General features: G+C 39.5%; 1 protein-coding gene across 1 annotated transcript in view; it reads left to right on the forward strand.

Annotated features, from left to right (window-relative positions):
* The window catches only part of DNAH6 (dynein axonemal heavy chain 6), a 227,482-nt gene that overhangs the window by 182,540 nt on the left and 20,164 nt on the right, over positions 1-24,778 (forward strand). The window contains exons 65-70 of the mRNA XM_059188231.1: positions 2,629-2,789; positions 5,863-5,951; positions 6,709-6,855; positions 8,570-8,708; positions 16,610-16,729; positions 17,286-17,407. Coding sequence (XP_059044214.1) covers positions 2,629-2,789; positions 5,863-5,951; positions 6,709-6,855; positions 8,570-8,708; positions 16,610-16,729; positions 17,286-17,407 — 778 coding nt within the window. The remainder of the gene's footprint in view (positions 1-2,628; positions 2,790-5,862; positions 5,952-6,708; positions 6,856-8,569; positions 8,709-16,609; positions 16,730-17,285; positions 17,408-24,778) is intronic.

The following is a 24,778-nucleotide window of genomic DNA, read 5'->3' on the forward strand; positions in this document are numbered from 1 at the left end:
TTCAAGCTCTATTACAAAGCTGTCATCAAGACAGTATGGTACTGGCACAAAAACAGACACACACATCCATGGTACAGAATAGAGAGCTCAGAAATGGACCCTCAACTCTATGGTCAACTAATCTTCAATAAAATAGGAAAGAATGTCCAATGGAAATAAGACAGTCTCCTCAACAAATGGTCTTGGGAAAATTGGACAGCCACATGCAGAAGAATGAAACTGCACCATTTCCTTACACTGCACACAAAAATAGATTCAAAATGGATGAAAGACCTCAACATGAGACAGGAATCCATCAAAATCCTTGAGGAGAACATAGGCAGCAACCTCTTCGACCTCAGCCACAGCAACTTCTTCCTAGAAACATCACCAAAGGTAAGGGAAGCCAGAACATAAGAAATTGGGACTTCATCAAGATTAAAAGCTTTTGTACAGCAAAGCAAACAGTCAACAAAACCAAAAGACAACCAACAGAATGGGAGAGATATTTACAAATGACATCAGATAAAGGGCTAGTATCCAAAATCAATAAAGAACTTCTCAAACTCAACCCCCAAAGAACAAAGAATCCAATCAAGAAATGGGCAGAAGACATGAATAGACATTTCTGCAGAGAAGACATCCAAATGGCCAACAGACACATGAAAAAGTGCTCCATATCACTCGGCATCAGGGAAATACAAATCAAGACCACAGTGAGATACCACCCCACGCCAGTCAGAATGGCTAAAATTAACCAGTCTGGAAAGGACAGATGTTGGCAAGGATGCAGACAAATGGGAACCCTGCTACACTGTTGGTGGGAATGCAAGCTGGTGCAGCCACTCTGGAAAACAGTATGGAGGTTCCTCAAAAAGTTGAAAATAGAGCTACCCTATGACCCAGCAATCCCACTACTGGGTACTTACCCTAAAGATACAAATGTAAGGATCCAGAGGGTTACATGCACCCAAATGTTTATAGCAGCAATGTCCACAATAGCCAAACTGTGGAGAGAACCTAGATGTCAATCATCAAAAAAACAAAACTTTGCCATTTGCCACACCATGGATGGAACTAGAGGTTATTATGCTAAGTGAAATAAGTCAATCAGAGAAAGAAAATTATCATATGATCTCTCGGATATGAAGAATTTGAGAGGCAGGGCGGGGAGGTGGGGGGGAAGGGAGTGCAAAAATGAAACAGTGCGAGCAAGGATATGGAGAAACCAATATTCTCAGTGGAAGTTGAATTCAGAATGGTGGCATCACTTTGGAAAACAATTTGATATTATAATAAAGTTAAACATACACATACTGTCTCAAACAGCAGTTCTACTCCTAGGAATATACAAAAGAAAATGGAGTGTGCATGTATACCAAGCAACATGTAGCAGAATGTTTAGTGCAGTATTGGATGTCATAGCCAAGAAGCAGAAATAACCCAAATGTCCATCAAGAGCAGAATAAATGAATAAATTGTGGTTTAAAAAAAAAAAATCACAGAGTAGAATATTATATAGCAATGAAAAGGAATGAGCTACAATGACACACAATAATATAAATTAATCTTAAAAATAATGTTGGGGCACCTGGATGGCTCAGTCAGTTAAGCCTCTGTCTTCTGCTCAGGTCATGATCTCAGTCCTGGGATGGAGCCCCATTTCAGGCTCTCTGCTCAACAGGGAGCCTGCTTCTCCCTCCTGCTCTGTCTGCTTGTGCTCACTCCTTCTCTCTCTCTCTGTCAAATATGTAAATAAATCTTTAAAAAGTACATTTAAAAAATAATGTTGAGGGGCGCCTGGGTGGCTCAGTGGGTTAAAGCCTCTGCCTTCAGCTGAGGTCATGATCCCAGGATCCTAGGATCGAGCCCTGAATCGGGCTCTCTGCTCAGCGGGGAGCCTGCTTCCTCCTCTCTCTCTCTCTGCCTACCTCTCTGCCTACTTGTGATCCCTGTCTGTCAAATGAATAAATAAAATCTTAAAAAATAATAATAATAATGTTGATTGAAACAGACCAAATATAGAAGATATGTATATACTATATGATTCCATTTATATAAAATATAACAACTAGTAAAATTAATCTATGGTGTTAGAATTCAAAATAACTTTTACCTTGGGAATTAATAAGTCTATTGATTGGGTAGGTGCTGGGAATCCTCTCCTTTTTGTGTCCTGTGTGGTGATATAAGTATACAGTCACTTCGAGAGATTTCATTAAGCCATACACCAATGATTTATGGACTTACTCTATATGGATGTGAGACTTCAAATTTTTTTAAGTTTTTAAAAACTGATCTATAGTGCTGGAAATCAGGATAACATGTCCCTGTGGGAAGGAGGAAGGAAGAGTTGTTGGAATAGAAAGGGGCATAAGAGCATGTCTCTGAGGATTGGCAAACTTCATTCTCAACCATGGGTATTCATTTGTGGTAATCCATAGAGCTATATATTTGGTTTTTTTTAGACTTTCTATATGTGTGTTGTAGTAGAAAATGTTTTTAAAAACAAGAAAAAAATATTTACACATCTACTAAAATGAGGATTTGAAATGAGTGTATATTTTAGGAGTCTATGTAATTTATATTTCTTCCTAGTCTCATTGCTTATAAATAACATAAGACAACATTTTTTGTTGTGGAATTCAGGGTGCAGTCAATTTCACTTGGGCAAGGACAAGGACCCATTGCTGAAAGAATGATCAAAGAAGCAATGAAATCAGGAAACTGGGTATTTTTGCAAAACTGCCATCTTGCTGTTTCTTGGATGTTGGCAATGGAAGAACTAATTAAAACCTTCACAGATTCAAGTATGTTGAAAATAGCAATTGCAGAATAATAGCTTTTTAATAATATATAATATATATTAATTATATAACATATATAATAATATATAATATAATATAATAATAGCTTTTTATGTAGACTTTCTATAGTAGGGGCAGAACTCTATACTATATTTTGTACTATAAAACCCTAAGCTAAGATGATTTCTAAGACTCCATTCCACCTCGAAACTTCTATGATGTCTATGAAAGTTAATATTCTTGATGCTTCTGCAATTATAAGAGGAAAAGGATGAATCCAAGCTTGTAGTAATTTTTTATTGTAGGAATTGTGTTTCCCCATATTAAAGAGGAAGAATTTTAGAACTAGAGAGTTTTAGTTAAATTACACAAGCCAAACCTGAAAAAGGATCTTCAGAATTCCAAGTTGTGGGTATGATCCACTGGATCATTTCTATTTCATGTTCCTTTCTATGGAGGCCATTTGAATTCAAAATAGATTACCTAAAGGTATGGTAAAAGAAATAGAAAAATGGACTTAAGACAAAGAAAGGAAATTCCATCTTTCACTAAGAGAGAAGATGCACAGATTCAGATTGCCACCAATCCACCTAGAGTCATGTTTCACTACTTCTGATTCTCTGCGACTCCTGTACCAACTAACCCTCCTCATTTTAGAATGTTAGTATGAAAATAATTGAAACCTTAGGAACAGTATTTTTGTTAATAAGCAGGGTGAGCCCCACTTTCCTGCTAACCTAGGATATCCAGAGCCCTTTCTCTGGGGTCTTCCTTTATGCCCAGACCGCAGAAGCCTTCTGGGAAGGTGAGAGCTATACAGCCGGTCTTGCAAGTGACTTTACTTACTGCTGACTTTATAAAGTGGCCAGTCTATAACGGACACCACCACGGAGCCAAGACATAGCAGCCATCCCCTAAAGATCCCTCATTTCCTGGTTCCCCCACCCCTTGCATCTGTAGGCTGCTTCTTGCAGCAAGGATAAAATTGTTCACATCAACCATCCAGAATTTCCACTGTTTTTACCCTTTTGCAGTGCAACAAGAGAGGCTAGCTTCCAACTGGGCTGGTGGCTTATTTCCATTTAAATAATGAAAGAAAAAAATAACAAGGTATTCACCACTGTTCAGGGGTTGCTGGTGATTAGGATTAAAATTAAGAAGGAAATAGAAGGCATCAAAAAAAAGCAATTTGCTGCAGTGCAACTACAGTAGTGGGACTACTTCAAAATAGGGAGACGTTGTTAAGCCTCATGGTGACTGGGACAAGAGCGAGTATATGCTGGAAGCTGGACAGGTTATGGAAACCAGCCAAAGTTGACACCTTTGGCTTACCAAAGCTTAAATGGATTTTAAAAAATCATCTTCTGGCCTGTGTTACACTCATTTAGTAATGTACCTATTTGAGTTCTGATGTTTAACTTAAACCCATTTAAAATAAAATACATTCAGGTAATAACCTGAAAAGAGTAAGTGAACAGAAGAAAAAAGAAACAGAGGAGGAAGCAAAAACTCCAGACTTGAAATTCTAAGATCCAAGTAGACTTCTGCCCCTACTATTTCTTGTCTATGCTACGATATCTCCTCTCTGGGCCTCAGTTTCCCCAGCCATAAGATGCCCACATGGTATCTTCCCTAGAAATCCTATGCTAAGATAATTTCTAAGACTCCATTCCAGCTTGAAACTTCTATGATGTCTATGAAAGTTAATATTCTTGATGCTTCTGCAATTATAAGAGGGAAAGGGTGAAAAGAAAAGTACTTCTTTAAATCTGCTTTTCTCATGTTTTGCATTTTTGGTTATTGAAATCATTAGCCCTAAGACTTTGGTTGATGTCTGACTTCTATACCTAATAGTTTTTACCATGCAAGCAACTTTAGTATTGCTCTAGAATTGTACTGGAACTAACTTAATTTTAGTTATTTAATGTAGTTCATGAATTTAGATTACCAAAATAAGGAGCATAAATTCAGCTTTAATCTGCATTCATTCAATAAGTATTTGGGAACCTACCATGTACCATGCACTGTTCTAGATGTTTAAGGTAGGGCAATGAACAAAACAACCATAGATATCTACCCTCTTAGAACTTAAATGTTAGTGAGAGGGAATGAACAATAATTAAACCATATAATAAATAAGTAGTTTATATGGTATGATAGAATGTGGCTAGTGCTTTGGGGGAAAAGAAAACAAAAAGGTCAGAATGAAATGGGGGGGAGTTCCAGGGAGAAAGAGTGGATAGCAATTTAAACATGTAATATAGGTAAACCTCTTTGAGAAGGTAACATTTGACTAAGACTTGAAGAAAGTGAGGGAATCTAAAGGAAGAGCATTCCAGGCAGAAGGAACAGCCAATGAAAAGACTCTAGCGAGGGAGCAGGCCTGGAATGTTGGAGAAACACCATAATATGTACTTAAAAACCAGCACCAAGAAAGTCATCCTTGGGTGATGACTGCATCTTCCTGTAATAGGAACACCACTTTTCCCAACTTTGCTCTAGCCTTTTGAACCCAGAAGGAAACTCATTTTCTTACATTTTCTGTGCAGAGCTCACAAAGTAAGCATATTGACTTAAACTTCTTCATGGTACTTATGAAGTCTGTCCATACCCCTGCACCTTCAGTTCCCTTTGAACCTCTCTGTAGAGAAATCCCTTTCTCCTCCATAGGACTTTCTGACCATTTTCATGCAATTTTCCATAAATTGAGTCATTAAAAAACAAAACAAAACACTTCATGAGCACTGGCAATAACTGTCCTATTTTTTAAATGAAAATTTTCCCAATCTCAGAGGAAAGGCCCTTAACACCTCCAAGTATTGAAAATTAATGTGTCTTTAATTTCTTTACTCAGATGTGCCAGTTTCTGGATTGCCAATCTTTCATGTATTAAGAGTTTCTATAAAAAATCCTCCCACCTCCACTTTGAACATTTTAGAACATAAAAGACTTAAGACAAACTAGTCTTTAAACAGAACTTACAGTGGTTTTTTGCTACCTCGTAATAAATATTTGTTATGTAAAGTATTAAGTTAAGCATTTTTCTTTTTTGTTGTCTTCTCTTTGTTTTAAACAGATATCATTATCAAGGATACTTTTCGACTCTTTTTAAGTTCCATGCCTAGCAGTACATTTCCTGTTACAGTTCTTCAAAATTCTGTCAAGGTAACATATGCCTATGGTTGGAATGATGCAAACCAGTTGGCCTTAGTGTGTTCCCCAAGTGGGTCCAGGGAACTCAAGCCCCGCATAGGACCTCGTCAAAGTCTGGGTGGCCCAGGTGGGAAGGGGGAAGTCAGTATCCCTTCACCTGATAGCACACAGGTAAACAGTTTGGCAAGCCACGCATCCTTGTGTGCCCTAGTCTGTTGATCCTTCAACTCTTTAAGAAAATGTCAAGGATGCAGAGTAGTGAGAATGGAACCCCTCCCAGAATTAAGAGAATATTTCAGCATGTGAGAGACAGGAAGGCCTACAGGTAGTATGGTTGCTGGATTTCAGTGCTGGAAACCTCCGATATATGGGAAGCCTCTGCATATGAATGATCACTCAGGAACAAGAGATGCCTCTTCCTTCCCTGTTATGTCATCAAGAGATGCCATGTGTTGGGATGCATGAAAAATCCAATAGGGAAGGCCTGAACATACTTTCTGGCCCATATTTAGAAAATGGACACAAAAGAAATTGTCTGAGGTTCTTGTGGAGATGGTTCACCCACTGTAGGACTAAAGACCCCACCAGGCCTGACTCTGAAGAGACTGAGGCTGAGCAAGATACAGAGCAGGCCCCCACATGCCAGGAATGCCCCCACGGTTATCAGTTATCTACATGTTCTCGATGGCTTCAGTCTATGTGTGTTATTCAGAAATAATGCAAATCTATAAAATCCCCCCTCTCTCTGCCCCCTGTGTGTTGAATCCAGGTAACCAATGAGCCTCCAAAAGGTTTACGTGCAAATATCAGACGAGCATTTACTGAAATGACACCTTCGTTTTTTGAAGAAAATATACTTGGAAAAAAATGGAGACAAATAATATTTGGCATCTGTTTCTTTCATGCAGTTATTCAGGTACACTCATTTCTTTTTCTTTCTTTTTTTTTTTTTTTTTTTTTTTTTTTTGCTTTTTAGTGGAAACAAGAAAGTGCATTATGTTAATAAATACAGAAAAAGTGGGAATTACAGGAAAGCTTACAAGTTACATTGTGAAGTGCTGAGGCTCTATTCAGGGTCTGAAATGAAGCTGTTCTCACTCAGTAGCTGATCTCGGTACTCCCCTCACCTCTGCAGCTCACAGCTTTGCCTCCCAGCTCTACTCTGATTTGACTAAGGGACACCGTCACCTCATATGCATGAGGTCAAATTCAAAAGCAAAAAAAAAAATAAATCTCTTCACAAAACAAACTGAGGGTTGCTGGGGGGAGGGGGTTTGGGAGAAGGGGGTGGGATTATGGACATTGGGGAGGGTATGTGCTTTGGTGAGTGCTGTGAAGTGTGTAAACCTGGTGATTCACAGACCTGTACCCCTGGGGATAAAAATATATGTTTATAAAAAATTAAAAATTAAAAAAAAATAATAAAAAAAATAAATCTCTTCAGCTATGCCTCACTCCCAAATCTGCTTCCCTCCAGACTCTACTCCTGAAATTGGTAGTCCCATATCTCCATTATTTCAGGATTATTTGTATTATTCCTTCTTTGCACATACATATCATGTGAATCTATAATTTTTTCTTGCAATAATTTCATTCTTGCCTGTTCTGTTTGACTGGGCTCACCACCCTTAAGAGCCTCTTTCCTGTGACCAGAGCCCCAAGGCCCCTGAAAAATGACCTTCAACTCAGTACTACTCTCTCCTTCCCTCTGCTCAAAGTTCACTGCTGTAATTTGGTGTCCATACTGTGACCCTGCACTTAAATTCTGACTCTTTGACTACATGTTTCTAGATAGTGTCTTATTTAGACTCACTCCGTGGGTTTCAAATGTGTATGGTCTCCAGAGAAAGAACCTATAAAGAAAAAAAAAACAAAGATTAAATAGACAAGATATGAGATAAATATGTAAACAAGGTCTTGGAGCAGACCCAACGTTGGGACTAGGGTCTCCAGGTGTGACGCCCCATTGTACAAAGAAAAACAGCTAAGAGGGGCGGTGGTTCAAAACTTAGAGAAATTTCAAGATCAAGAGGAGGGAATATGAGACCTCTGGTGTAATCATCAGTTTGGAATTAAGAAATAAAAGTGGGATAGGGAAATAATGAGGGAAGGGAAAGGCTTCACAATGTGAAGTCATGAAACAAGGGTTAGGATTCTGTGTACCATTTAAAAAAAAAAAAAGATGTCACTGCAGAGAAGTCAGTATGTAGTCAGCGCATTGTGACATGACTGAAAACCCTAAGTGATGGACAGACTCCTTAGAACAATAGAGAGTAGTTCTTGCCACTAGATGGATGATTAGCGTATTTTTTTTTTCTACCTATTTTGATGGGGAAACATTTTATTTTACCATGAAAGACAAATGTCCTTTTCACAGACCTATTATATTTTCAGTAATGTCAAATTTTCTTTTGGAAATTTCGGGGAAGAGCCAGGACTGGAGGGAGAGATGCTGCCCATGTTTGCTGAAAGCCAAACTGAAAGCCTAGATGAAGCTAAACTTCATGATCTTAACTGATTTTACAGAATGAGGATACCCAAATTCAACAGAAACCTTTTATTTCTCAATACTTCATAAAAACTTAATTTTATCAAATTTTATGTAGAACTATTTTCATTGTCCCTTCTAGGAGAGAAAAAAGTTTGGCCCTCTTGGCTGGAATATTTGCTATGAATTTAATGACAGTGACAGGGAATGTGCTTTACTGAACCTCAACCTTTATTGTCAAGAAGGAAAAATTCCCTGGGATGCTCTCATTTACATTACTGGTACGTATGCCCACGTGGCCAGGCCACGGCCCTTACAAAGATGGCATCTTTTCCCCAATATTCGATAGTGGTGATGATGACTTCTGATAGTCCCTTTGTGAAGATAAGACCATGATAAGAATATCATGAGAATATTTACACATAAGAAATGGGCAGGTATTTTCCCAAATACTAACAGCAAAACTTATATCACTTTTGATACATACCAAGTACTATGTTCAGCACTTCCCAAGAATTAGCAGATTTAATCCTCACAACAACCCTATGAGGTAAGGACTGTTATGTCCCTATTTTATACATGAGGAAACTGAGGCACACAGTTTATAAGTGATGGAACCAAGATTGAAATCCAGTCAGTCTAGCCTTGAGAGCCTGTGCTCTTAAATTCAAGAAATCTGAACATTGATTGACTAGTAGAGATCTTTTGATTCAGGTACTTGTGAAAAAGGAAAAGCTATTTCAGGAATTACAATTTTTAGCAAATATTAATTGTGGCCACATGGGACCTCGTGCCGAAAATTAGGTCCAACGTGGAATATGTAGGCCCAAGTAATGAAGAAGAAATTATTTGCACTGGGAAGTGGGGAAAGAAGAACACTCTGAAAAGGGGCAGAATGGGAATGGGGGGTTTTCACTGGTGAGTAAGGGAAATGGAGAATAGAGGGTGATCAGGTGAACTTGAGCCTTAGAAGGCAAATAAACCTTGGAAATAGAGGGCAGTGAAACAACACTGAAAATGAATGAGGACCATCCTCAGAATGGACCAAAAGGGGTGGTCTTGGAATCCAGGGGGCTACTTTATACTTCAGCCTCTAGGACTCCACTACTCCAGTGGGGCCAACATTGCTTAACAAAATGGTGATGGTCAATTGACCTTATACTGATGATCAGCTTACTTTCAACAAAGGTAACAGCCCAGTGGAGGAAGGATAATTTTTTCAACAAATGGTGCTGGTATCCATCTGCGAAAGGATGAATTTGGATCCGTATCTCATATGATACACAAAAATTAATTCAAAGTGAGTCCTGTGAGAGTTAAATGTAAGAGCTAAAAATATAAAGATCTTAGAAGAAAGCATATAAGTAAATCTTTGTGACTTTAAATTAGTGACTTACTAGATATGACACAATAAACATAAAAAATTTAAAAAAGTCATCAACATTTAAAACGTTTATACTTCAACAAACACCATCAAGAAAGTTAAATGACAAGGCACAGACTGAAGGAAAGTATCTGCAAATCATTATGTCTGATAAGGCACTTGTATACAAAGTATATAAAGAACACTTACAACTTAACAGTGAGAAGAAAAATAATCCAATTTAAAAATGGGCAAAACAATGAATCTTGGAACACTGAAAAAATAAAAAAAAATTTTAATTAAAAAAATTAAAATGGGTAAAATAGAGCAATCTATACTTTCAATGCCATCCTGATCAAAATATCAGTGGCATTTTTCAAAGTCTGGAACAAACAGTCCTAAAATTTGTATGGAACCAGAAAAGACCCCAAATCACTAAGGAAATGTTGAAGAAAAAAAACAGAGCTAGGGGCATCATGTTGCCCGATTTTAACCTTTATTACAAAGTTGTGATTACCAAGACAGCGTGGTATTGGCATAAAGACAGACACATAAACCAATGAAACAGGGTAGAGAGCCCAGATATGAACCCTCAACTCTATGGTCAAATAATCTTTTTTTCTTTTTTAAGGTTTTATTTATTTATTTGACAGAGATCACAAGTGGGCAGAGAGGCAGACAGAGAGAGAGAGAGGAGGAAGCGGACTCCCGCTGAGTAGAGAGCCCGATGCGGGGCTCGATCCCAGGACCCTGAGATCACGACCCAGCTGAAGGCAGAGGCTTTAACACACTGAGCCACCCAGGCGCCCCAGTGGTCAAATAATCTTCAACAAAGTAGAAACAAATATCCAGTGGAAAAAAGACAGTCTCTTCAATAAATGGTGCTGAGAAAATTGGACAGCTATGTATAGAAGAATGAAATTGGACTATTCTCTTTCACCCTACTCATAACACAGAGATAAACTCAAAATGGATGAGAGAATCTCATCATGAGACAGGAATCCATCAAAATCCTGGCAGTATCCATCAAAATAGGCAATATAACCTCTTCAACATTGGCCACAGCAACTTCTTTCAAGACATGTCTCCAAAGGCAAAACAAAAGCGAAAATGAACTTTTGGGACTTCATCAAGATAAAAGCTTCTGCATAGCAAAGGAAACAGTCAACAAAACAAAGAGGGAACTCACAGAATGGGAGAAGATATTCGCAAATGACACTACAGACAAAGGGTTGATATCCAAGATCTACAAAGAACTTCTCAAACTCGCACCTGGGTGGCTCAGTGGGTTAAAGCCTCTGTCTTCGGCTCAGGTCAAGATTCCAGGGTCCTGGGATTTTGCCCCACATTGGGCTCTCTGCTCAGCAGGGAGCCTGCTTCCTCCCCTCTCTCTCTCTGCCTGCTTCCCTGCCTACTTGTGATCTCTGTCTGTCAAATAAATAAATAAAATCTTAAAAAAAAAAAAAAAAACTTCTCAAACTCAACACCCAAAAAAGAAATAATCATGTCAAAAAATGGGCAGAAGACATGAACAGACACTTCTCCAATGAAGACATACAAACAGCCAACAGACACATGAAAAAATGTTCATCATCATTGGCCATCAGGGAAATTCAAATCAAAACCACATTGAGATACCACCTTACACCAGTTAGAATGGCAAAGACTAACAAGGCAGGAAACAGCAAATGTTGGAGAGGATGTGGAGAAAGGGGAACCCTCTTAAACTGTTGGTGGGAATGAAAATTGGTGCAGCCACTTTTGGAAAATAGTATGGAGATTCCTTAAAAAATTAAAAATAGAGCTACGCTATGACCCAGCAATTGCACTACTGGGTATTTACCCCAAAGATACAGATGTAGTGAAAAGAAAGGCCATGTATACCACAGTGTTCATAGCAGCAATGTCCACAATAGCCAAATGGTGGAAATAGCTGAGATGCCCTTCAGCAGATGAATGGATAAAGAAGATGTGGTCCATATCTACAATGGAATATTACTCAGCCATCAAAAAGGATGAATACCCAACTTTTGTACCAACATGGATGGGATTGGAGGAGATTATGCTGAGTGAAATAAGTCAAGCAGAGAAAGTCAATTATCGCATGGTTTCACTTACTTTCACTTACTTACATGGTTTCAATTATCGCATGGAACATAGAGATAACATGGAGGACATGAGGAGAAGGAAAGGAAAAGTGAAGTGGGGCAAATCAGAGGAGACAAACGATGAGAGACTGTGGACTCTGAGAAACAAACTGAGGGTTTTAGAGGGGAGGCAGGTAGGGAGATGGGTAACCTGGTGGTGGGTATTAAGGAGGGCATGTATTGCATGGAGCACTGGGTGTGGTGCATAAACAATGAATTTTGGAACACTGCATCAAAAACTAATGATGTATTTTATGGTGACTAACATAACACAATTTTTAAAATGGGTAAAAGATTTGAATATACATTTCACAAAAGAAGACATATAAATGCCCAATAAGCATGTGAAAAGATGCTCAGTTGAAGGAAATGAAAATTAAAGCCAGAATGAGTTACTACTTTATACTGACTAGGATCACTATAATTAAAAAAATTAAACAACAAATAAAAGAGTAACGAAGTGTTGGCAAGGATGTGGAGAAAATAGAACCTTTATACATTGTGGGTGACTGTAAAATTATGGGGCTACTTTGGAAGATTTTTTAAATAGACTTCCCATATGGCCCAGAAATTCCACTCCTAGGTATATACCCAGGAAAAAAATGAAAACACATGTTCACACAAAAAACTTTGTACCTGTTTATAACAGCATTACTTCATAATAGCCCAAAAGTGAAAACAACATGAACTTCCATTAGCTGGTAAATAAAAACACAATGTGGCATATCCACACAATGTACTATCCAGCCATTAAAGGAATAAAGTACAGATATGTGCTGCAACATAGGTAAACCTCACACACTCTATGCTAAGTAAAAAAGTCAGGGACAGGGCTGCCTGGTGGCTCAGTTAGTTAAGTAACCTACTCCTGATTTCGCCTCAGGTCCTGATCTCAAGGTCCTGGGATTGAGCCCTGAGCTGGGCTCTGTGCTTGAGATTCTCTCTCCAGCTCCCTGTACCCTCACCCCACTCTCTCTCTCCATCCTTCTCTCTCTCTCTAATAAATAATCTTTTTTTTAAGTCAGCACAAAATACCACATTGTATGATTCCATTTATATGAAAGTTCCAGAAAAACCAAATGTATACAGACAGAAAGTAGATTTCTGGTTGCATAGAGCAGGGGCAAGAATAGGGAGTGACTGAGAAGGGGCACAAGATTTCTTTTGAGGGATGATACAAATGTTTTATTGTTTTTAAGATTTTTTTATTATTTATTTGACAAAGAGAGCACAAGTAGAGGGAATAGCAGGCAGAGGGAGAGAGGAAGAAGCACGCTCCCTGCTGAGCAGGGAACCTGATGTGGGGCTTGATCCCAGGACCCTGGGATCATGACCTCAGCCAAAGGCAAGATTTTTAATGGACTGGGCCACCCAGGCACCCAAAACAATGTTTTAGAATTAGATTGTGGTGACGGTTACGCACAACATCACAGGCTTACTAAATATTACTGAATGATACATGTAAATTTTATGTGGATTTTATGATTTTTAAGTTATAGCTCTTTATTAAAATGTTTTTAAAAACAGGAGAAAAAGGCTGGGTGCTTTATCCATAGGGTGGTATTTTTGGCAGTCATTTATGCATTAATCCAGAAAATACTGCCAAATACTCTACAATAGTTGCTAGAAATGCAAAGATGACATAGACCCTGTCTGCCAAAAACTCATGGTGTGGAGGGTGGAGATAATGCATAAACCCTATGTTAGGATAATAACCAAATCAGAAGTGAATGCACAATGCTGTGGGAATTCAGAAGGAACAACTAACACGACCCTGGGGAATCCAGGAAAGCTCCACTGGGAGCTGAGTGCTGACCAGCTACACTGAGCGAAGTTGGGCTCACTAGGAGAGAAAAGGCAGGAGAGCACACTGGGCTGAGAGAACGGTAACATAAAAGCCCAACGGGCTGAGGTTTGGCCTGATTATAGTACTTGTGAGCAGTTCTGTTGGGCTGGGGCATAGTATGAAGAGGGGATATACATGGAGGGGAGCTTTATAGTCAACAAAATGGGGGAAAAAAATAAAAAAGGTAAGCTGAGGGCACATCCTAAAAGGCCTGTGTGTGTTGTCAATAAATTTTGGTTCTCCTTTGTAATCAATGATTGGCAATCATAGCCCTTTCAGCTGCAAAGAGATACAATAATTTGCAAAGCTATAATAAAAGCAACATGAAGGACTGAACAAGAAGATACAGCAACACCAGTGGGGAGACTAAACAGCAGAGAATAGGGTACCTCCGTACTCTCAGATAGTTAAGCATCTGCCTTCCACTCAGGTCATGATCCCAGGGTCCTGGGATTGAGCCCCATGTTGGGCTCCCTGCTCAGCGGGGAGTCTGGTTCTTCCTCTCCCTCTGCTTCTCCCGCTGCTTGTACGCTTTCTCTCTCTCTCTCCTCTCTCTCTCTCTCTCACAAATGAATAAATAAAATCTTTTTTTATTTTTTTATTTTTATTTTTTATTATTTTATATATTTGATAGAGAGACACAGCGAGAGAGGGAACATAGGCAGGGCGAGTGGGAGAGAGAGAAGCAGGCTTCCCACTGAGCAGGGAACCCAATGTGGGACTTGATCCCAGGACCCTGGGATCATGACCTGAGCCGAAGGCAGACGCTTAACAACTGAGCCACCCAGACACCCCTAAAATCTTAAAAACAAAACAAAATTTAAAAACCCCATAAATATAAACAGGAGAAAATAAAGAAATACTGAGGAGGCTTTAAATCTGAGAGGGATTTGGGGGTGGGGGAAGTCTTAAAATTTTATAGCATAAAGTATAGCAATACATAAGTCCAAGAGACAGATCCGAGCTCAAAAGCATGCAAGGACAAAGCCAAATCCAAGGCTATCCCTCAGCCAGCCCCTGTGGGTTGGAGAGGAAGAGAAGGAGGAAGCTACCACCCTGGGATCTACAACAAGACCCTCAGGGACTGTGATGCTTGGGCCAGGAAAGGTGATGGACATTTATGATGGACACTTCCTCCTCAAGTCCCTCTTCTGGGAAGACCAAACCCAGAAGACTACTTTCTAAAATTGAGCCCCAAAGTGAGTCATCTACTCTGAGTCTAATTACTTATTCAGTTTGATCCAAGAAAAGGAAAAAACTCAGTCTGGATGGAGAAGCACAAAGTCTTATGATTTGTAAGGAAAATATTTCTGTGCTCCTTCTCAAAATGTAGATTGTCCTTTGTGACTTAAAAAAAAAAAAAAATACTTTAGGGCAACCCTTTCCTCTCACCACCTACCAACTACAGAAGTCTTCATTTTCCTGGCCACCCTCCTTTTCCAGACACCATCATGCAACTGGAGAAACTTGAGCTTACATTCCCATCCAGCCCCAAGGATCCAAGAGGAGCTTTGACTTAGGCCCAGACCTGATGGACCCACTACAAAGATGTAACTGAACTTTGTGTTCCAAGATTTTCTAGAAGGTGACTGAAGACTATACCCAAGAAAATACAACAGCATCTCTTTCTTTCCTCTTAGAATTGCTAATACAGAGACTTAGCTACTTGACCATTAGCATAACACCTATTCTACCTCTACTCCCCTCCCTCTGAGTGGCTGACCCAACATGACAGACCAACAGTGCTTCAACAGGAGAGGAAAGATAAGTGTCCCTATAAGAAGTGCATGTAAAGACATTGCTCCCTTAGAATAAATAAATTATTGAGATTCCAAAGACTGAAATAACTTTCAACCAACCATCTGAGCTTGAAAGAGAATGAAAAACATTTCCTCCTGACATAATGGAAGTTATAGAGATGAGAGTGGATGAACAGTCAGAGGATTCAGAAGTTGACAATGTCAGGACCATGGGTCAAATCCTTCTGGGAGCACTACAGTGATAAATAACAAAATGTAGCAATGGATCTGGAGTTTTCCCAAGGTGTTATATCAGCAATAGATATTATTCCAATGCAGAATAGATATCATTCCTACTTATAGTTTTGGGATGACAGTGGAGCATGTTGAAAGTAGCTTATCTATGAAAAAAGAGATGGATACTAAAAAGTTTTAATTCCCCACAACATCATTTCTGTGAGGCAAGTTGTCTCTTTTGCCTTGGACCTATCTTTCCTTCCTAGTTTAACTTTAATAATTCTAAAGTATGTATACAGTTTGAATGTCTTGTTGTAAATGTTTTGGTTCCATTTATTTACTGGCCTCCAAAAGAAGCAGTGTTGCCTAGGAATTGTATATGTTTTAGAATACTGTGATCGATGCTAGAATAAGACCCAACATCAGTATTTTGCAGCAAAAGAAGAAGAGGAGGAAGATGAGGTAGAGGAGAAAGAAAAAGGAGGAGGAGGAGGAGAGCAGGAAGAAGAGGGGGACAAAGAGGAAGAGGAAGGAGGAGGAGAGGAAGGAAGGGGGGGAGGGAGGAAGGAAAGAAGGAGGGAAGAAAAGAAAAAAGAAAAGAAAAAGAAATATGTAAATATATCTCAGTGGCTTTGGTTCTGGTTATTTGGGGAAAGCAAAATAATTAGGGTAGGGTACATATACTAGGTTTTTCCTCTGCCTTTTATTCCCTTTTTAGGGAGTAGTGGAAAGAAACTCTGATATGCTTTTTACTTTCAGTTCCAAATAAATATGTATGTAAATAAATCTATTGGGATTTGGGTATGCATATCACTAAAAAATATGTTTTAAAATGCAAACTCCTTTTCAGGTGAAATTACATATGGTGGTAGAGTTACAGACACCTGGGATCAAAGATGTCTTCGTACAATCTTAAAAAGGTTCTTTTCTCCTGAAACATTAGAAGAGGATTATAAATATTCAGAATCAGGTAAATGACTTTTCAATAATCTGCAAAGGACATTTTCCAAGAAGTCATTTGTGGTATCTCTCAGTTTTCCATCTAGGAGTTCTTGGTGTCCAGCCATCACAGCCCAGTCCCCATGTGTGCCTGCCTCAGCCCCATGCTTGACCACCTCCAAAACTGGTTAGGCAGTTAAAGTACAAAAATATCTTTTATGCAATAACCACTTGGAGTCCTTCTAAAATGGGTTATACTCAGTCTAAATGTGTTTTCAAAGTTCTATAAATTTGGAACCCTTGCCAATGTGTGGCTTTCAGCAACACACCCTAGACTCCCAGAATCTTGAGAAGTTCTAAGAAGACACCCTGAAAGAGTAAGAGACTGATCACAGGCTCGAGGCCTCAAGAAAAGGGAAAGAGACCAGGCATAGTAACGAAGGCAAAGAGAGTGGAGAAAACAATTCCCTTTTCTGTGGAAGACCCTTGATTATAGCCACCATCTGAACAGGCAGAGAGGACTAAATTTGATAGTACAAAGCTGATCTATTTGCAATATGTTTGCCTTCTGTGTTTGCAATAAACAGGCATCTATTTCGCACCCTTGGCTGACAGCCTACAAGAGTTTAAAGACTACATTGAAAATCTGCCTTTGATGGATGACCCAGAAATATTTGGAATGCATGAAAATGCCAACCTAGTGTTCCAGGTATGTGGCTTTTAAACTAAAATACATTTGCATACTGTGTATGTAAACTTGAAACATCAATAATCATCTCACTAGTTCCATAAATTATTATATAATTAAATGAGAAAAGTAAATGTTTCACCTCAATTTCAGCATTCGATTCCAATTTAGCCTGCTCCCTCTGGATCCCTCACAGCACCCTAATATCACCATGCACTTTTCCCTGTCCAAAGCCATGAAATAAGGTCCGTCCCTTAGGACCTGGAATACTGGAAAGGTTGGAGACTAGGTTTGACTCACAAGGCTGAAGGGAATCATCTTCCTTTTCAACTTAAATTTTTCCCATACAAGTGTTAGAGAGGGAGATCTACCTAGATATCAATGAATCCACAAGAAACAATAGTAGTACTTCCAGAAAAAAAAAAAAAAGACCCAGGTGGTCAGTGCTCTGCCACCCTATGTCATGGTTCTCTGCCATCAAAAATTGCTTTTCTGGGAGGAGTAGGAGACTGAAATATCATAAGGTCCCAGGAGTTTAGCTAGATAGTTATCAAACCATTCTGAACACCTACAAACTCAACAGGAGATAGAAGAGAAAAAGAGCAGCAATTCTAAGAACAGAAAATCGACAACATTCCGGAAGGTAGGACATGGGGAGATGTGAATCCGATGCAACTGGAAGATAGACCATGGAGGGAGGAGCCAGCTCCTGGCAAGTGGTAGAGCAGCAGAACACAAAATCAGAACTTTCAGAAGTCTGCTCCACTGGGGGATGTCGCTCCAGAGCGTAAGCAGCAGATGGAACCCTCCCAGGGATTTCTCAGGACCTGTGGGGACACAAAAATACCAGGGATGCCTGAGGGTGGCAGAGCTCCCAGGTATCTGGGGAAGCCAGCTACAGAGACAGAGCTGAGGAGTGAGCTCTCAGCTCAGGGTTACCTTAAACTGTGATCTGAGCCACAGCCAGGCCACTGCTCTTCAAGCAGGGACCACACAAGTGGCAGATCTGGAGAGACCTCCTCCTTCCTCTTCTGAGGAGATCTCCTCCTTCCTCCTCCAGGAGGAGTGGTGCAAGAGGACACTGCAGAATCTGCTGGGTTTGGAGACTCTAAACAGGGCTATGCACCACAGATAGAAATGCTTGGTCACAGGCAGGTGAGCTCAGAGTGCCAGAGACCAGGGAGACAGGAGGGATTGACTGCTTTTCTCTGAGGGTGCATTGAAAAGCGGGACCCTGATCTCTCAGCTCCTATGGGCTGGTGGGAGACTGGAAGGTCACCATTCTCATTTTTGTCCTCCAAAGCTGTACAGAAAGCATTCAGGGAACAAAAGCTACAGAGAGCAAACTGAGCAAAGAGAGAGAGCCTAGAAGTAACAGACCAGAAAGGAACAGAGACAATAGACAGTAACAGTCACCTTACAAGCAATACAATGGTACTAAATTCATATTTTTCAGTAGTTACCCTGAATATAAATGGGCTAACTGCCCCAATCATAAAACAAGGGATATCAGTATGGATTAAAAAAAAAAAAAAAAACAAAAAAAAAAAACAAGACCCATCAATATGTGTCTGCAAGAAACTTATTTTAGACCCAAAGACACCTCCAGATGTAAAGTGAGGGGGTGAAAAACAATTTACCATGCCAATGGACATCAAAAGAAAGCTGGGGTGGCAGCCCTTATATCAGATAAATTATATTTTACACCAAAGACTATAATAAGATATGAGGAAGGACACTATATCATACTTAAAGAGTTTGTCCAACAAGAAACTCTAACAATTTTAAATATCTATGTCCCTAACATAGAGCAGCCAATTATGTAAACCAATTAATAACAAAATCAAAGGAACACATCGATAGTAATACAATAATAGTAAGGGATTTTAATACCCCCCCTTATTGAAATGGACAGGTCATCTAAGCAAAGGAGCAACAAGAAATAAAGGCTTTAAATGACACACTGGACCAGAGGGACATCACAGATATATATTCAGAACATTTCATCCCAAAACAACAGAATACACATTCTTCTCTAGTGCACATGGAACATTCTCCAGAACAGATCACATCCTGGGTCACAAATCAGGTCTCAACCAATATAAAAGATCACTATCATTCCCTGCATATTTTCAAACCACAATGCTTTGAAACTAGAACTCAACCACAAGAGAAAATTTGGGGGGCGCCTGGGTGGCTCAGTGGGTTAGAGCCTCTGCCTTCGGCTCAGGTCATGATCCCAGGGTCCTGGGATCGAGCCACGCATTGGGCTCTCTGCTCAGCAGGGAGCCTGCTTCCTCCTCTCTCTCTCTCTCTGACTGCCTCTCTGCCTACTTGTGATCTCTGTCTGTCAAATAAGTAAATAAAATCTTAAAAAAAAAGAGAGAGAAAATTTGGAAAGTACTCAAATACATGGAGGCTAAGGAGCATCATACTAAAGAATGAATGGGTCAACCAGGAAATTAAAGAAGAATTTTTAAAAATTCATGGAAACAAATCAAAATGAGAACACAACTGTTCAAAATCTTTGGGACACAGCAAAGGTGGTTCTGAGAGGAATATATATAGTGGTACAAGCCTTTCTCAAGAAACAAGAAAGGTCTCAAATACACAACCTAACCTGACACCTAAAGGAGCTGGAGAAAGAACAAAGAAACCCTAAACCCAGTAGAAAAAGAGAAATAATAAAGACCAGAGCAGAAATCAATGAAATAGAAACCAAAAGAACAGTAAAACAAATCATTGAAACTAGGAGCTGGTTCTTTGAAAGAATTAATAAGATTGATAAACCCCTAGCCAGATTTGTCAAAAAGAAAAGAGAAAGGACCCAAATTAATAAAAGCATGAATGAAAGAGGAGAGATCACAACCAACGCCAAAGAAATACAAACAATTATAAGAACATATTATAAGCAATTATACACCAGCAAATTTCACAATCTGGAAGAAATGGATGCATTCCTAGAGACATATAAACTACCAATACTGAACCAGGAAGGAGTAGAAAACCTGAACAGACCCATAACCAGTAAGGAGATTGAAGCAGTCTCAAAAATCTCTCAAAAAACAAGAGCCCAGAGCCAGACAGCTTTCCGGGGGAATTCTACCAGACATTTAAAGAAGACTTAATACCTATTCTCTTGAAACTGTTCCAAGACATAGAAATGGAAGGAAAAGTTCCAAACTTATTTTATGAGGCCAGCATTACCTTGATCCCAAAACCAGACAAAGACCCCATCAAAAAGGAGAATTACAGACTAATATCCTTAATGAACATGGATGAAAAAATTCTCACCAAAATACTAGCCAATAGGATACAACAGTACCTTAAGAGGATTATTCACCACCACCAAGTGGGATTTATTCCTGGGCTGCAAGTTTGCTTCAACATCCACATCAATCAGTGTGATACAATACATTAATGAAAGAAAGAACTATATGATACTCTCAATAGATGCTGAAAAAAGCATTTGACAAAGTACAACATCCCTTCTTGATCAAAACTCTTCACAGTGTAGAGATCCAACATACTTCAATATCATCAAAGCCTTCTATGAAAAACCCACAGTGAATATCATTCTCAATGGGGAGAAACTAAAAGCTTTTTCCCTAAGGTCAGAAACATGGCAGGGCTGTCCACTATCACCACTGCTCTTCAACATAGTACTAGAAGACCTAGACTCAGCTATCAGACAACAAAAAGAAATAAAAGGCATCTGAATTGGCAAAGAAGAAGTCAAACTCTCAATCTTTGCAGATGATATGATACTTTGTGTGGAAAATCTGAAAACGTCTGCTCCAAAACTGCTAGAACTCATACAAGAATTCAGTAAAGTGTCAGGATATAAAATCAATGCACAGAAATCAGTTGCATTTCTGTATACCAACAGCAAGGCAGAAGAAAGAGAAATTAAGGACTCGATTCCATTTACAATTGCACCCAAAACCATAAGATACCTAGGAATAAACCTAACCAAAGAAGCAAAGAATCTGTACTCAGAAAAAGAAATTAAGGATGACACAAAGAAATGGAAAAACATTCCATGCTCATGGACTGGAAGAACAAATATTGTGAAAACATCTATGCTACCTAAAGCAATCTACACCTTTAATGCAATCCCTATCAAAACACCTATTTTTTTCAAAGACATGGAACAAATAACACTAAAACTTATAAGGAACCAGAAAAGACCCTGAATAGCCAGAGGAATGTTGAAAAAGAAAACCAAAGTTGGCGGCATCACAATTCCAGACTTTAAGCCCTATTACAAAGCTGTCATCATCAAGACAGTATGGCACTGGCACAAAAACAGACACACAGATCCAAGAACAGAATAGAGAGCTGAGAAATAGACCCCCTACTCTATGGTCAACTAATCTTCGACAAAATTGCAAAGAATGTCCCATATTATAAAGACAGCCTCTTCAACAAATGGTGTTGGGAAAATTGGACAGCCACATGCAGAAGAATGAAACTGGACTATATCCTTATACCACACACAAAAATAGACTCAAAATGGATGAAAAACCTCAATGTGAGACAGGAATTCATCAAAATCCTTGAGGAGAACAGAGACAGTAACCTCTTTGACCTCAGCCACAGCAACTTCTTCCTAGAAACATCACCAAAGGCAAGGGAAGCCATGGCAAACATGAACTATTAGGATTTCATCAAGATCAAAAGCTTTTGCATAGCAAAGGAAACAGTCAACAAAACCAAAAGACAACTGATAGAATGGAAGAAGATATTTGCAAGTGACAAATCAGATAAAGCACTAGTATCCAAAATCTATAGGAACTTCTGAAACTCTACACACAAAGAACAAAGAATCCAAACAAGAAACAGGCAGAAGACATGAATAGACATTTCTGCAGAGAAGACATCCAAATGGCCAATAGACACGTGAAAAAGTGCTCCACATCACTAAGCATCAGGGAAATACAAATCAAAACCACAGTGAGATACCACCTCACACCAGTCAGAATGGTTAAAATTAACCAGTCAGGAAAGGACAGATGTTAGCAAGGATGCAGATAAGGGGAACCCTCCTACACTGTTGGTGGGAATGCAAGCTGGTGCAGCCACTCTGGAAAACAGTATGGAGGTTCCTCAAAAAGTTGAAAATAGAGCTACCCTATGACTCAGCAATCCCACTACTGGGTATTTACCCTAAGGATACAAATGTAGGGATCCAGAGGGGCTCGTGCAACCAAATGTTTTATAGCAGCAAGTTCCACAATAGCCAAACTACGGAAAGAACCTAGATGTCCATCAACAGATGAATGGATAAAGAAGATGTGGTATATATACACAATGGAATACTATGCAGCCATCAAAAAGACCGAAATCTTGCCACTTGCAAAAAACGTGGATGGAACTAGAGGGTATTATGCTTAGCAAAATAAGTCAATCAGAGAAAGACAATTATCATATGATCTCCCTGATATGAGGAATTTGAGAGGCAAGGCAGGGGGTCGTCGGGGGAAGGAGGGGGAGATGAAACAAGATAGTATCAGGAAGGAGACAAACTATAAGAGACTCTTAATCTCATGAAACAAACTGAAGGTTGCTAGGGGGTAGGAGGGTAGGGATAGGGTGGTTGGGTTATGGACACTGGAGAGGGTATGTGCTATGGTGAGTGCTGTGAAATGTGTTAAGGCTGGGGATGCACAGACCTGTACCCCTGGGGCAAATAATACATTGTATATTAATTAAAAATTTGCTTTGCTATTTAGTGAGGAGTAAGAATAATATCTTGTTTTTCATTATTCTACTTTCAGGAAGAAAAGGAGGTGGCCAAACCAAGTGTTAATATTCATTCATATCTGACTGTTTGTTCTATAGGGGGTGGGGCATGGAGCAAGGGGTGAAGGAGGGGAAAGGGGAGTATAGATACAGTAAGACTTGCTGCATCCTGTGAGAAATATGGCACTGTCAAAAGAAGTAGCACTCTTAGCAGTGTGTACCTAGGAGTGTAGTTTTGTGTTTTCCGTTTGTTAACTATGATGTGAGCTCCATGGTATGTTTTTATGTCTAGCCTCCCTTTCTCCATTTTTCTGGTAGAGTATATGCCCTACTCCCAATCTCTTCCTTTTGGAATTACAGCCCCTTCCTCATTCCATGAAATTTTGGTAAGATCCCCTTACCTTCAGAGATGGGCCAGTGACTCAGCCCTGGCCAAAGGCAGCAAGCACTCCATCACCTAGCCACTGGAATTGGTCCAAGGAACAGTTACACAGTGCATGTTAGGTGAATGAGAATTCTTCCTTAAGCTTTAGTATATAGAGAAGCTAGGATTGGAGGAGGAATTTCTCTTTCCTTTGGAGTGACTGGTTAAGATACTGTATGTCTGTAGCTGTCTGTGGCCTTATCACTGACACTCAACCCATTCCCCCAACCACTTGGAAGAAGTGCATCTGCCATAGGAAAGAAAGAAACAACCAAGCATGTACTGGAGAGAAAACATTAGATCCATTCATCCTGAGACCCATGTGACTTATGTTCTCTTCTTCCCAGTATATGAGCCAACAGATTTCTTTTCTTTGATTAGCTGGTTTGAGTTAGCTAATTCTGCCTGCCATCAACAGAGTCTTTACATTAAAGATAGGATTCCTTCCTCACTCCAGCAAACTATACTTACAGAGATGCTTATTAGAAACTCGTAAAGAAAAGTGGACCTTGACCTGTGCACATCAGTTGGAGGAAAAAGGCAGAAGTTGCCTCCTAAGACAATAATGGATATTAGTCAAGGGCCATCTGTATAGACTGTCTGTGCACAAACATCTATTATCACTTTTTTCATTAGAGGCTGAATAAATGGAGAGAAAAAAAAACACAGAGGCTGAGTAAATAGGGGAGAAAAACATACTGAAGGATAAAGGATAGGAAATATCATCTGCCTGTAGAAAGAAAAAGCCAGAATCTGAGAACAGGCTGACATGTAAATACAGAGGATGCCATGAGATGCATAAGAATAAAAACTGTCAAGGAAACTAAAAATACCACTGCAGAATTAAGAACTACTCTGGAGACTTATAGACCTGGACTGGTATATAGATTATCACACGTGTGATATAGAGGACAATAAACTTTCCAGAATGGAGACTAAAACGTCCAAAAATAGGGGTGCCTGGGTGGCTGAGACCACTAAGTGTCTGCCTTTGGCTCAGGTCATGACCCCCGGGTCCTGGGATCGAGCCCTGCATGGGGCTCCCTGGTCAGCAGCAGCATCATTCACAATAGCTGAGCCATGGAAGCAATCCAAGTGTCCATTGACAGGTGATAAGCAAAAAAATGATATATACATACAATGGAGTATTGTTCAGCCTTAAAAAGGAAGGGAAATCTGCAATATGCCACAACATGGGTGAAACTTGAAGACACAACACTAAG

This window comes from Mustela lutreola, chromosome 9 (assembly GCF_030435805.1).
Source record: "Mustela lutreola isolate mMusLut2 chromosome 9, mMusLut2.pri, whole genome shotgun sequence".
Taxonomy (NCBI): Eukaryota; Metazoa; Chordata; class Mammalia; order Carnivora; family Mustelidae; genus Mustela; species Mustela lutreola.